Here is a 14,899-nt window from a genome sequence, read left to right on the forward strand (position 1 = left end):
AAAAAAAAAAAAAAGGAATTCTAATGAGAGAGAAGAGAGAGCTCTCCGCTATATTAAGAATCGAGGTTAGAGAACATCTCCACCAAACTCCGGAAAAGCAGCGCAGGTTTCTAGAAGATACAACCGTCTTTAATTAACTATAAAACACCAAAGCATAATAATAAGATTAAGGAATGAAGAAATGTTAATGCTTAAAACTAAGATTTGCAGGATTTTAATGGCGGAGAGAGCGTAAGGGTTACAGAGATTCCGCCAAATGAGGAACTGAAAATAGCTTAAATCAGGAATTTGCAAGCTCTCTTTGAAGAATGGTGATGGGAGGGATCGGTTTACCAATTGAGCACTTGAGCTGCCATCGCTGCTTTTAGCACTTAGACCGGTATGAGTGTGATACGTGATAGAAAAGGCACGTGGCTTGATGTGAAGCCTTCTTCGTGGCTGTCGGCGCTGACTTGAGATAATTGGCATTTTTGTTTCAATTGGGTACCGTTTTGGAAGTATCTTCGTGAGGCCCTCATCCACTGGATCGGTATCGGACCGGTTTTGCATGTTCTTTATAGTTTATCCCCGTACCTGGCCGATATTGTATTAGGTTGAATGGTACGAATAAGGGGTAAAAATTACCCATCGTTCGCTGATCCAGGGATTAAGACTTATGGGAGAAAGCTTTAAGTCTTGGACTACAAAGCAACTCACTAAACAAAAATGAATTTACAAGATTAAACCTTAGAACCCGCCGTGACAAAATATTAAAAATCCTCAATAGTTAATACTAGGGGTGTCAATCGGTCGAGCCAGGCTGATCTCGATCAGGCCTAATCAGGCCTGGCGGTGTGAAATCCTTGCACCATGAACACCCGTTTACTTAAACGGGCCAAGATTTGGGAAGCATGATACTGTTTGTAATCAGATCGGTCGATGTCGGGCTTTAATCGAGCTACCTTAAATAGGCTTTATACGGGCCTTAAACGGGTTATGGATTTATTTAATTCTAAACGGGCTCTAAACGTGCCTACTCTAAAGTCCTTTTTTAAAAAGATTAAACTATTGGCTTTTAAAACTACTAGAGTGTAACATTCACAATTCCGGAACCAAGGGAATCATGTCTTTAACAATTGATAACAATTGAATCTCCCCTTTAGCATGATCCAAGAGAATTATATATATATATATATATATATCCAAGGGAATCATGTTTTTAAAATGTAATCTAAGTTGCAAGAATTACACTCTTTTTAACAATTGAATGTCCCATTTAGAATGTGGATATTTTAATCTTATATATTATTTACTCATATTTTGTAGTATTAGTGGTAAAATAGGTATTTAGGCATTTTTTAAGGGGGTCAGGCCAGTAGGGCTAAATGAGTCGGTTCTAGTGGGCTTCTTAAGTGAGTCAGGTCGATCAGGCGCTCGACAGGCTAGTGGCCTACATCGTGAATGCCCGTTTAATAAACAGACTGGGCTAAAACCCGACATGTTTATTAAATGGGTCGATTCAGGTCAGACCTTAAGCGAGTCGGACTCTATCGGGCCTACCAGTGCAGAATTGACACCCCTAGTCAATACCTTCCACTACTCCCTTGATAGATGGAACGACGTCACATTATAACCCAATACAAGAGAGCATCTTCGATTTCCTTATGCTGCAACATAATACACAAGAGCACTTTATCTTCCTTATTTTCTTTCCTCTTTCACCCTCACAAGAAAGCTAGTATTGAAAGAGATCGTACCAGGAAAAAAAAAATACCCCTTTCTCTGCACGTACCACCTTTCCCTCACGCTTTATAGGGAAAACGAACGATGCTCGTATGCCTACTTAATTTATATCTAGCTACAAGTAAATGTGAAAAGACTACACTACCTTTCACACCCTAATGCCTCTCTATGACTTTCCATTGGCCAGTGTGTTGATGCAATGACCTTGCAAGTGAACAAACTCCTTCACCATAATAAAACATATGGCAGCACTTTCCTGAGTATTATTCGTACATACACATTTTTAAAATATTCATATTATACATGAATAATACTGTATAATACCCATATTTATTAACTATGGTACTTGGACCATCAATTGAATGTCCAATTAATTGAAGAAGAACCGAATCCGGATCCGGATCTCATCTAGTTTGGATCCTGTGGCTAAAACGAAAGTAGACAATTTATCGGTACTAAACTGTCTTTAGCACTTAAGAGTTAAGAAAACACAATTTGCCTTTTTTTTTTTTTTTTTTTTTTTTTTTTTGTTATTGTTATTGTTATCGGATTGCACTGTTTTAGAGTAGGACAGATTTCTACATTTTCTCTTGATTGCTCGTTCAAGGCTTGCTTTTGGAAAGCGTTTTATGAATTCAGAAGGCATTATAGATGAGCAAGGTTTGGAGTTCAAGGCAGTAGTGGCTAATGGATTGAAGCTTGGAGCATCACTTGCCATGGCAGAACACATCCCATGGCTCCGGTGGTTGTTCCCACTAGAAGAGGAGGCTTTTGCTAAGCATGGCGCTCGAAGAGATCGACTTACTAGAGCCATCATGGAAGAGCACACAGCCGCACACAATAAGAGCGGCGACGCAAAGCAACATTTTGTTGATGCACTCCTCACTCTTAAGGAGAAATACGATCTCAGTGAAGACACTATCATCGGTCTTCTATGGGTGTGTGTAACCACTACCTCTCTTTCCATTCTAATCTTGATAGTAGGGGTGTCAAAAATGCCCGATCAGCCCGAACTGCCCTAGCCCACTCTCACCCCCAAATAAGATCTGCGCTGAGATTTCAGCTCATTGGATGGGCTAAGGATTGAGAATATCAGGCCAGAGATAGAATTGGACTAGAGCTGAATTGAGGTCTCCGCCCGACCCAACATAACCCTGTATATTAAGTATATAATAAAATAAATATAAATGGATACTTATAGAATGGTCTTTCGTTTTTTACAATCTACATCTACACGAAAACTTTGATCTTGCCTCTGTAATGCATCAAGAACGAGCAACCATGATACTGTTTTAGGTCGCCTCGATTTTCTACATTTTCTCTCAAAATGAAAGAGGGAAAAAAGATCACCTTTTCTCGCGATAAGAAAGAAGAAGAAAGAATTTTCTTCAACCCCACGTTCCCTGAGTCATGAATTCTGAGATTTTGGAAATTTTACCAGAGCAGAAAAAAAAAAACGATTTTGTACCATGGAGGGCAAGAGCAAAGTAGGAAAAAGAAATGAAGTTTGGCCACGAATGGATCCATCGCGGAGAAAGAAAGAAAGAAAGAAAGAAAGAAAGAGAGAGGGGTTGCATCAGACTTCAGAGGGTGCTTGTAGTGGGTGAAGAAAAAGTAGGAGATGTCGTCTCTAACTGTTCCTGCCGTGTCTCCTTCTCCTCTTGAAGACGCCGTTAAACTTCACCAAGCTTTCAAGGGTATTTTCTCTCTCAACTAATTTCTTTCTCCTTTTTCTTTCCAGTGTTCCAAACTATCTACATCTTATGGTTCAATACTTCAATTGGTGATGGGCTATGACCATGTTGTGTTCATCCATTTATGAGCAAATGATCTTATTATTTGGTTTATTTCTAATGCCTCTGCAGGGAAAGATGGCCAATGGTAGATTAGTAATGGGCTTTGTTACGGACTTGGATTGTTTTAAAGCCATCCTCATCTTCCTGTACAAAGCTTTTCTGTGATTAAACTCATACATATTCAATTGGACTAGACACCCTGAGCTTGTAACAACATGGTAGTTTTGATTTTATACAAATTGTTCTTACTACATGTTCACAAAATATTGTTTTTATGTGGTTTAGGTAAGTCAGGAATATTTCAAACAAGTTGCCCCCGAAATCCTGATTTTACCAGTTCTATGCAAAATTGCTTTATTGGTAACAAGGTTTGTGAGATTTTAGTACTATTTGATTTTCAAATATTTATTAACCAACATAAACCTTCTTCCTGTATGAAGTAGGTCTCCTAGAATCATCAAAGAAGATGCTTGAAAAATTAAGAACAGGAACAAAATCATTTCATTGTGATATGTGCACGAAAATGTTAAAAGATCAGTAGCTCTGTTAATTGTCCTGCACATTGAGTTTCACCAAATTTTGCAAGCATGAACTCTGTATCAATTTTAAAGAAAACACGTTCATCTCTCCAAGATCGATTATTATTCTTGGATGTAGAAAACTGCATTAGAATCCAAAACTGCTAAATTTGGCTCCAGTGCTGCTACAATGTGGGTTATGCTCTGTTCATGAGCCAAGCAGACTCACTCTATTTATAGCTTGGAACCTTTTTTTGAATAGAAGCACATCTTAAGGAATAAGCTACTATAGGAGATTCATTCTAGGTCCTTTTAACACCTCCAGCTCCAAACATGGACAGAAAATTAAGGGAGGTGAGATGTCCCAATAGTTGATGAAACTTGGTGGGACTGATATGTAAACCGTACACTTGTTTATGGTTCCATGTGGATATCGTTTATCAAGTTCATAATTTTGTTTCACTGTGTGTATGACCTACTTGTACTTCAATGTCTTCAGGATTTGGCTGTGGCAAGGGTCAAGTTATCAGTGTCCTTGCTCATCGCAATGCAACACAACGTGCTCTCATCCAACAAGAGTACAAAACCACCTATTCTGATGACTTGATGGAGCGGCTAGCTGCAAAGCTTAGTTGTGGTCTCAAGGTATCACTATAATATCTGATTATTATTTTTTGATACTCTTGAAAGAACTGATAATGATGTTTGTCAATTTCTGGTCATTGCAAAAAATCTGCTTATACTTTCTAAGTCTTTAAGAAGTTACTGATTAATTGCCAGTGCCTCAGAATAGAAATTCCAAATGTGTGACTTTTCTACTTTTGTGTTTCTTCCTCTAATTGAACTTTTGCCTATTTCAGAAAGCAGTTTTACTCTGGATGCATGATCCTGCTGAACGTGATGCAGAAATTCTTCGAGAGGCATTGAGTGGTTTTATTGATATGAAAGCTGTAATTGAGGTAATATGTTCTCGTGCCCCTTCCCAGATACAGCAATTAAAACAATTTTACCATTCCAAGTTTGGTGACCTTGAGCAAGATATTGAATGTAAAGCTTCTGGTGCTTCAAAAGAAGTAATCTCTCTCTCAATATATATATATATATATATATATTTGCTATTTATCTTTGTCTATTTTTCTACATCTTTGCTACATTTGCATTTCATAAAATTCTAATTTTCTAGTTGATGACTTGCCCATTTTACATTTTCGATAATAATGAAGAACTTCCTGGAAATTTTCAGGAAGTTCTTCAAAAAAATTAATAAAAACCAAACACTGAACCAGAACAGTTGCATCTTGATTCAAAATTATCCTGAAATCAAAGTCTGAACAGTCCTGAAGTACATTATTTATGCCTGTAAAGTAAGGGTATTTGAACGCGATTTCAGTATTCCAATAAATAAGAATCTTAAGAGTTGCAAAAATAAGAAAAAAGATATACGGTGAAATTAGACGGGTAGCCGAAAAGTGTTCTTCCAATTTCAGAAAGTATCAAACCATGGTGAGTCCTATACCATGTAGAAGCATCTATCTCAATATACTGACCAATAATACCTGAGGCAAGCTCTTCAACAGTCCTGCTCATCTGGTTTGGTGGTTTGAAAGGGATCCATTTCTATCAATTCGTGTAAATTCTGTATCACCTCATTTTTGCCTGTTCAATTGTAGTGGTTTGAAGGGGATCTGTTGAGTTTCAAAGGGTTTCACTCATCTACTCTTATTACCAACTGGACTGGTAGGGCTGTGCTTATCATCTACTCCTATAAAAGGGCGTACACAGTGCACGAGGCTCCCACCACTGTGGGGTCTGGGGAGGGTTAATGTACGCAGCCTTACCACCGCTTCACAGAGAGCTGTGTGGTGCATAGATAAGATTAATGGCATACTAATGCTACCTTGGTAAGATTAGTGGCATGCTGTGGCAATATCAATTTCTTTTGGTGGATGAGCTTGACTTCAGCATGTGACCTCATTGGCATGATGCTTCAAATCAGCTGACAGAAAAAATGACTCTGCAGAGAAGATAAATTCAGAAAAATAAAGTAAATACTTAATCTTTCCTTGAAATTGAACTGAATCAGATTGTGCTATGCTTCATAGTGTTTCTGGTCCACTAAAGTGTACTAGTTTAAGTAATTTGATATAAATTCGAGAAGCCATCACTATGTTGGCAAATGGAGGACATACACCCAAAGTGTAAAGAGTGATGAAATATTTAATGAGTTTGCCTGGGGGAATTCCCTGCGCAAACAGTTTACCTACTTTGGTAGTATCTTCTGATCTGCAGAAATGCTGGGATTGTCTGTCATTTTTCCAGACTGGTTTGAAGAAGTTGCATTGGAGGGTTATTTGTTTATCTAGGTCAATTAGATCAATTAAATGGCTGTGAGGAGCCCCATTCCTTTCTTCATCCTGCTCAACTTCCAAATAAATTACAGAGGACATCGCCAAAAGATTTGTCATTAATTTTTTTTTTGGGAAAATATGGTAAGTAAATGAGAGTCTATGATAATTTTTCTAAAAGCAATTGATGTAAATTATTATTCTGCAGCTATTGCAAGCATATATAAGGAAGACACACTATGAAGGTCCAGAAGTTGATAGAATGTTGGCAGCGAAGGATGCCGATGCTCTTTTTAATGCAGGAGAGAAGGAATCAGGAACTGAAGCAAAGCCCTTCATTCAGATTTTCAGTGAACGGAGTAGAGCACAGTTGGCTGCTACTAATCTGCTTTACCATAACATGTATGGGATCTCCCTGAAACAGGTAAATATCCTTCCAATTGTAATCCGTTTGATGTGCTAATTGTGATTATTAAACAGGCTTACCTGTTGCAGGCAATAAAGAAGGGAACATCCAGAAAATTTCAGTTTGCTCTTTTGACGATCCTACGTTGTGCAGAGAATCCTTCTAAGTACTTTGCAAAGGTATCTGGCCACATTTTTTCTTTCCTGCAAGAGTCTTTGTAGGATTTGTTTACTTATCCTTTTATACCGTTTAAGTCGGCCAATATAAAAAAGCCATATATGTGCCCTGACAACTTTGCAGGCACTGTATAAGACAATGAAGGGTTTTGGAACAGATGAAAAAACACTAACAAGGATTGTTGTGACCAGGACTGAGAATGATATGCAGCTTATAAAGGCAGAGTACCAGAAGAAATTCAAAAAGACACTGGTCGACGCTGTTTACTCTGATACTTCGTGCCATTATAGGACCTTTCTTCTCTCTCTTTTGGATCCTGACCAGTAGCCACCCATCATACATGGGTGGTAGTGTAAATATCATATAGTCAATTGGGATTGCAAGGGATGCTTGCTGTAAAAGGATGATGAAAATAAACCTCAATTTTCTGTTGCAAATATACATATTGAGAGTTGATCTATCATCATCTTTGTGAGTGAGTGGTGGGCTTCTGCTTCTGTGGCCTATGGTGCTTGAACTTGCCCTGCTCTTGATAATAAATGGGAATATTAAACATTGTTTCATAGATGAGACTGCTCAAGTTGATGGTGCCCGGGCGTCATTGTTTCTTGGTTCAGGACACTGCTCATAAAGCACCTATGATCTTAAGCATTAAAACAATGGACCTTAAGCGTCATCACCAGTTACTTCCCTGGACATGCAACATCCCGTGGAACTTGTAAGCAAATCACTGTTATTCACCCAAAAAGAGGATTTGTTAGGACTGAAAAAATCAATGCAAGAAGAGCATCAAAACCATTTGATATATTTTTCTCCAAATACAGAAGAGATGAATCCTATTACAGCCAAGAAATTTCAACAGTGTGCTCCAGTGTTAAACTGTTATTAACATGCAGTTCATTTTACGGACTTCAATTCAACTGCTGCACCCAACCAGCAATTAAAACCAAACAGAATTCTTCTTTTATGTTTACTCAACAAGCTTCCCTCAATTAAAAACCTAAATTGGCAAGGAATCAGACATGGCTACTTCCTCTACTCATTTTAAGCTGAAATCGTAACACTAGGTGCTTGTTTTCTGTCGCATGGATTAACCCATACGCTCATGGTGAGCATGGGATTTTTGCACACCACAGTTCACCAACTGTGCTAGGGAGTTGTTGTTGACAATGATAGCCTTATTGCTCATGTCTTTTGCCTTGTTTTGTTTTTGTTTACTTCATTTTTTTCCTCCCTATTTTGGTTTAGTTCATGTGTGTGTGTGTTTTAGGGAGTTTAGATAGGTTTTTATAAAAAAAGATGGTGAGTTCGTATAGAAGAGGAAAGAGACGCCATTCTGATTTTTGGGAGAAGAGAAGAGAAGAGAAGAGAAGCCAGATCCTTATTTTGTCTATCGGGTATGCGTTGCCTCAAGGTCCCACGGGTGATTTATTTTGAAAAAACAATCAAAGCCGTTGGATCCGTTAGGGACAAGTGTTGCAAACTTAGGTAGCTACGGGCAATCTGCACTATGGAAAGGAGCCGGGTCTCTGACCACACCCACTCATCCAATCTGGTCATGGTAGTAATAGTAGTGTAATGATAAGTGTGACCAATTGGGCCCCCACTGGAAAACATGGATGAGAAAAACAGAGGATTTTGATCCAATGATAAGTGTGGCCAATTGGGCCCTCACTGGCCTTTTATGGGTCTTTGTCTACCCCTATTTAGATATTGCACAAAAAGAGGAGAGCGGTGGGGAGTGGGGGAGAATGTTCGATGGTTGTAGCCCCTACACTTAAGACAACAAGTGACAAAAAAACCACCTTGCTCCTTTATTGGATGCCTGTATGCCTCTCTAAATGGTTCTTACACTGGTGTTGTGGTCATGGACTAGGTGGCATCAGGTGAATCAGTTGTCCATAGGGGGGTCTAACACTTCTAACTCATGTTTCGCCCCCTATGGACGGCTGATCACCAGAAGGACTTCCCTCGGGCATAGCTGATTACCCACTTTTGTGTTTTTCTTTACAAAATGACTCCCTTAAAGTTTAAATTAATAAAAATACCTAAAATTAAGTTTGTGTTTATAATTTATTCACCTAAAATTTTAATTAATAAAAATACAAAAATCAAATTTGAATTTACAAAATTACCCAAAGTAGTGATTCTTCATCTTCCACATATAATCAAGTATTTTTTATAATTAAAACTTTGACTGGGTAATTTTATAAACTCAAACTTAATTTTGGGTATTTTTATTAACCTAAACTTTAGGTGGGTAGTTTAATAAAGAAAAACCTAATTTTTATTAAAGAAAATTTTTAATAAATAATTTTATAAAAAAAAATTTTCCAACACCTGAGGGGACGTTACCGCTAAGGGCAGCTGATCCAAACTCTGTTTTATATGCTAGTCATCTATCCTTAGTTTTTTATTATTATTATTATATGTTATTTGAGTCCATCATTAGTCTCGTGACGCAGGAAAGAGAATTTGGAATAACGTGGGAAAGGAAACATAAAAGAAAAAGCATGACAAAAAAATCTAAAGCGTAAAAACAAGAATGGAGCATCACAGACTTTGTCGTCTTTATACTAATCTATATTCACTTCTTCGGTTGGAACTAGTGGCGCTCGACACAAAATTCTGAGTAACCATTTCAGTATCAAGTAGCAACCGACTTCAGAGAGTGCTTGAAGTGGGTTTAAGAAAAAGGAGATGTCGACTCTAACTGTTCCTGCCACGTCTCCTTCTCCCCTTGAAGATGCCATCAAACTTTACCAAGCTTTCAAGGGTACTACCCTTCTCTCTAAGCTTCTTTCTTTCTTATTTTTCTTTCCAGTGTTCCAAACTATCTACATCCAAGGATGTTTATTTGCTTAGATAGGAGATGGGCTATTATCTCCTCTGTTCAACGGCTTCTGAAGCATGCTTCCTTTCAAGTTCGCCCATGTTTGGGTTTAATATATGTTTTGTTGAGAAGCAATAACATTTATTTTTATATTTAGCTACAGAGATTACTTACTCTCTAATGCCTCAGGAAGGTGCCCAATGGTGGATTAATATTGGGTTTTGTTAGGAACTTGAGAACTGATTTAAACCCATCATCTGTCAAAGCTCTGCTGTGATTAAAACTCATACATATTCAATTGTGCTCACTATATGTTCACAAATATTGTTTTTTTGGCCTTACGCCTCAGTTTTGGAGCAATCTGATGTGGTTTAGGTAGATCCAAAATCCTGATCTTACCAGTTCCAGGCAAAATAACTTTATGGGTCAACTCTGTGCCAAACATGGTTTGTGAGATTGTAGTCCTATTTGATTTTAAAATCTTTACTAATAAACATAAACCTTCTTCCTGTGTTATGTAGATCTTTTAGAATAGTCAAAGAAGATGCTTGGTAAGGGGCCATTGCTTGTAGCAATGGCAAAGGGCTCTTTCCACCTGCGCAGTGGTGCGGGTTCGAGTCCTAGGAACCAGCCTCTCCGTAAAGGGGGTAAGGCGGTCTACACCTATATACCCTCCTAGAACCCTGCTTAAGTGCGGGAAGCCTTTGTGCACTGGGTAACGGCGTTTTTAAAGAAGATGCTTGGTAAATAAAAAACAACAAAAAAATCATTTCACTGTGATACATGTGTTAGAAAATGATAAAAGTTCAGTAGCTCTGCACATCTGGTTTCACCAAATTTTCAAGCAGGAAACAAGCATCAATTTTAAAGAAAACACATCCAGCTCACCAAGATCGTTTATCATTATTATTGGATTTAGGAAACTGCATTAGAGTCCGAAACTGCTAAATTTGGGTCCAAAGCTGCTACAAACACCTCCAAACATAGGCAGAGTATTGAAAATTAAGGGAGGTGAGATGTCCCAATAGTTGATATAACTTGGTGGGACTAATTTCTGCATATCTTAGTGGTGATATCAATCAAGTACATAATTTTGTTTGACTGCGTTTGTATCAACTATTTGTACCTCGATATCTTCAGGATTTAGCTGTGACAAGGGTGAAGTTGTCAATATCCTTGCTCATCGCGATGCAACACAACGTGCTCTCATCCAACAAGAGTACAGAACCACTTATTCTGAAGACTTGATGGAGCGGCTATCTGCAGATCTTAGTGGTGATATCAAGGTAACATTAAAATACCTGAATATGCTTTTTTGATACTCTTGAAAGAACTGAAAATGATGTTTTTCAATTTCTGTTCATTGCAAAAAATCTGCTTATACTTTCTATTCTTTAAGAAGAAGTTACTGATTAATTGTCAATGCCTCAGAATAGAAATTCCAAATATCTGACTTTTCTACTTTTATGTTCTTCCTCTAATTGAACTTTTGGCTGTTTCAGAAAGCAGTTTTACTCTGGATGCATGATCCAGCTGGACGTGATGCAGAAATTCTTAGAGAGGCATTGCATGGTTATATTGATATGCAAGCTGTGATTGAAGTAATATGTTCTCGTGCCCCTTCCCAGATACAGCAATTGAAACAAGTTTACCATTCCAAGTTTGGTGACCTTGAACAAGATATTGAATGTAAAGCTTCTGGTGCTTTAAAAGAAGTAATCTCTCTCTCTGTCTCCATTCTTGCTACATTTTCATTTCATAAAATTCTAATTTTCTTGTTGATGACTTGCCCGTTTTAATTTTTCGACGCAAAATGAAAACTGGGGCCTATAAGCATTGTTTCAGTTAGACAGAGTATTTGAATTGGGTTCTCAAAATACATTGCAGAATATTATTTTGAGATAGATGCTTTAACATGCTACAGGACTCACCATGATTTGATACTTCCTGATACGAGCAATTGGAAGGACACTTTTAGGCTACCCTTCTAATTTCACCATATATCTTTTTCTTATTTTTGCAATTCTTCAGATTCTTAGTTATTGGAATACTGAAATCACAAACTATAAATTTCACTATATTGTACTTCAGAACTGTTCAGACATTGATTTCAGGATAATTTTGAATCAAGATCCAACTGTTCTGGTTCAGTGTTTGGTTTTTATTTAATTTTTGAAGAAATTCCTGTAAATCTCTTGGCAATTCCACTGACCGAAAAAACCTGAGGCAAGCTTTTCAACAGTCCTGCTATACGAGTTCGAACAACCAAGGACTGAAAACAGAGAGGATAAAATATAAAGGTTTCATTTTGAAAAGGATGGCTCATTGTAATGCATAGAAGGGGGTGTTCTCCATATTGGACGCGTACAGCCAGGATTCATGGCTTAGAATTTTCATTTTGAATATTAAGTACTCCCTAAGGATTGAACATGGCTTTGCAGAGAAAGTAGCAGATAATACTCAATCTATCTCTGCGTTGGAGAGAGACTTGCAGAAGCCTAAAACTTGTAAGTGATAAGTAATAGTGACATTTATAGTTTGTGACACAAGGGCATCTAAGCAGGAAGCCATCAGCATGGACAGTGGAGTATTTGCGTTGGACAGTATGTGATGTAGGGGATTTCCTAGACAACTAAGGTCCCTATAAGAGTGACTCAATTAGGGTAAGACAAACTTAAGGGGGATCTTGGGTTTAGGTTGGGATTTAGATATGCTCAGCAAAACAAGATTCAACATACAATAAATAAAGACAAATCAACATGTAGCCAAGAGCAATATCAATCTAAGTGGAAAAAACACATAAAAACTTACTTAAGCTTCAAGTGGGGACATGGGGAAGGGAACAAACGTCATGCGAATGTTAGGTTCAGCACAAATCAATCTAAACACCAAACAAGATATGCAAACAATCAATGTCCTCTAGCAGCCAACTAAAATAGAAAATTAGCAAAGGTTTTAGAGATATAACAGTGAAGAAAAGACTTAAAACAATAGGTAAAATAGGCATAAACGAAGGGGCAGTGGTTTCAATGATAATGGGCTACATCATATAACAGGGGATTAATGGAGGTGGGGGGGGGTTTTAGTTTAATTACTTACCTTGTTGCTGTCCTGGGTGAGGAGAAAAGAAGAAGCCGAAGTTTTCCAAAAAAAAAAAAAACAGAGTTGCAGTCCACTTTAATCGATGAAGGAAACCCAGTTTGTTGGTGAAGTGTTCAACAGTGGCTCAGATGGGGCTTATATGATTGAGGTGGTCTTCCACTGTTGTTGTTCAGTAGCTGCAGCAGATGTAACAGCAACCGAGAGGACAGAGATAGTGAAAGAGAGAGACAAGATGAGAGAGAATAGCGAGAAAGAGAGGACAAGATAGAGAGAATGAGAGAAAGACGAGATTGAGAGAGAGAAAGAATCGTGAGAGGGGTGGGGAAAGTAAATAAAGACTTCCTAAAAACTAACAACTTATAAAGTAGTTTCCTAATTAATTAAAAGGCTAACAAGGAAAAGAATATTCTAAAAATAAACTACTAAACTAACAACAAATGGGGCCCACAAGATTTTCTGAAATCTGGAAAGAGAGGTACTCGATCCAGCGTTGGAAAGGCTGGATCGAGCGTCATTTTCTACCGCCTTTTTCTTCTTCTTCTTTCTATTTTTCCAGCCACAAAGATGGTTGTTTCTTTTTCTTCTTGCGTCTGTACACCTTGATGTCTCCATCAGTATGGTAGGATTATCCGGTCTTAATGGGAGGTGTGTTTTATCTCCTTAATACTGTTGGCATTAATGAAGAGGTTGACATGAATAAGAAACCTTCATATTTGGCTGGATTTATAATATACTGATTGATCATCCCATGAATTTATACACTTTGGTTCTTAATGTGTGTGATGAATAATGAGAGTAGTAACACCAAGAGTGAGCTTTATTATTTATATTCCACATATGCAGTATGCTGGACATCATTTTGCATAAATTTTAGGTTTGGCCATGGTTGTGTTACTGTGTTTATTGCATGTTAGGGTTGTAATTGTCGCATATCCTTCAAATAATTTCCTAAAAGCCCTTGATGTAAATTACTATTCTGCAGCTACTGCGAGCATATATAAGCGTGACACGCAATGAAGGTCCAGAAGTTGATCGAATGTTGGCAGAGAAGGATGCCGAGGCTCTTTTTGATGCAGGAGAGAAGGACTCCGGAACCAATAAAAAGCCCTTCATCCAAATTTTCAGTGAACGGAGTAGAGCACAGTTGGCTACTACTAATCTGCTTTACCATAGAATGTATGGGAATTCCCTGAAACTGGTAAATATCCTTCTAATGGTAACCATTTTGATGTGCTAATTGTGATTATTAAACAGGTTTAGTCTGTTGCAGGCAATAAAGAAGGAAACATCTGGAAATTTTGAGTTTGCTCTTTTGACGATCATACGATGTGCGGAGAATCCTTCCAAGTACTTCGCGAAGGTATCTTGCCACAGTTTTTCTTTTCTGCAAGACTCTTCTTAGGATTTTGTTTAGTTATCCTTTTATATCATTGCAAGTCATCCAATATAAGAAAGCCTTGTGTGCCCTGAAAACTTTGCAGGCATTGTATAAGGCAATGAAAGGTTTGGGAACAGATGAAAAGACACTAACAAGGATTGTTGTGACAAGGACTGAGAGTGATATGCAGTTTATAAAGGCATTGTACCAGAAGAAATATGGAAAGACATTAGTCCACGCTGTCCACTCTGATACTTGGGGTCATTACAGGACCTTTCTTCTCTCCCTTTTGGGTCCTGACCAGTAGCCACACATTATACATGGGTGGTTGTGTAAATATCATGTAGTCTATTGGGATTGCGATGGAAGCTTGCTCTTTGACTCTTTGAGCATTCCTCATGGTTCCTCAATCCCTTGGCTTGACTGCTTTGTTTGTAACTTGCTTGTAAGAACACTTTTCTGTTGTGAATACGCATATTGAGAGTTGAGAAGAGTTTATCATCTATGTGATTGTGTGAGTAGTGGGCTACCTCTTCTGGGGCCTATGGTGCTTGAACTTGCCCTGTACCTGAAAATAAATGAAACTACTCAAGTTGATGGTGCCCAGTGGCCATTGTTCTTA

The 14,899-nt window shown here is 38.0% G+C and overlaps 2 protein-coding genes across 6 annotated transcripts; both read left to right on the forward strand.

Moving 5' to 3' along the window:
* The first annotated feature begins 2,908 nt into the window (after window positions 1-2,908).
* Window positions 2,909-7,527, forward strand: LOC122075742 (annexin D5-like). Of its 4 annotated transcripts, XM_042640887.1 has the most exons (7): window positions 2,909-3,419; window positions 3,588-3,886; window positions 4,536-4,681; window positions 4,897-5,109; window positions 6,590-6,805; window positions 6,877-6,966; window positions 7,088-7,527. In XM_042640887.1, exons 3-7 carry the CDS (start codon window positions 4,643-4,645, stop codon window positions 7,289-7,291), a joined length of 762 nt encoding a protein of 253 aa, XP_042496821.1. In that variant the 5' UTR covers window positions 2,909-3,419; window positions 3,588-3,886; window positions 4,536-4,642; the 3' UTR covers window positions 7,292-7,527. The 4 variants fall into 4 exon arrangements, with proteins under 4 accessions (XP_042496821.1, XP_042496822.1, XP_042496819.1 ...); XM_042640888.1 differs by having other exon boundaries at window positions 2,909-3,736; XM_042640885.1 differs by lacking the exon at window positions 3,588-3,886.
* Window positions 7,528-9,534: 2,007 nt separating this feature from the next.
* On the forward strand, window positions 9,535-14,780 carry LOC122076827 (annexin D5-like). 2 transcript variants are annotated; one of them, XM_042642403.1, is made up of 6 exons: window positions 9,535-9,740; window positions 10,938-11,083; window positions 11,300-11,512; window positions 13,882-14,075; window positions 14,154-14,259; window positions 14,381-14,780. In XM_042642403.1, the coding sequence occupies exons 1-6, from the start codon at window positions 9,665-9,667 to the stop codon at window positions 14,582-14,584; spliced, it is 939 nt and encodes a 312-aa protein (XP_042498337.1). In that variant the 5' UTR covers window positions 9,535-9,664; the 3' UTR covers window positions 14,585-14,780. The 2 variants fall into 2 exon arrangements, with proteins under 2 accessions (XP_042498337.1, XP_042498336.1); XM_042642402.1 differs by having other exon boundaries at window positions 9,537-9,740; window positions 13,882-14,097; window positions 14,170-14,259.
* Window positions 14,781-14,899: the final 119 nt, after the last annotated feature.

This window comes from Macadamia integrifolia, chromosome 4 (assembly GCF_013358625.1).
Source record: "Macadamia integrifolia cultivar HAES 741 chromosome 4, SCU_Mint_v3, whole genome shotgun sequence".
In the NCBI taxonomy this organism is placed as follows: Eukaryota; Viridiplantae; Streptophyta; class Magnoliopsida; order Proteales; family Proteaceae; genus Macadamia; species Macadamia integrifolia.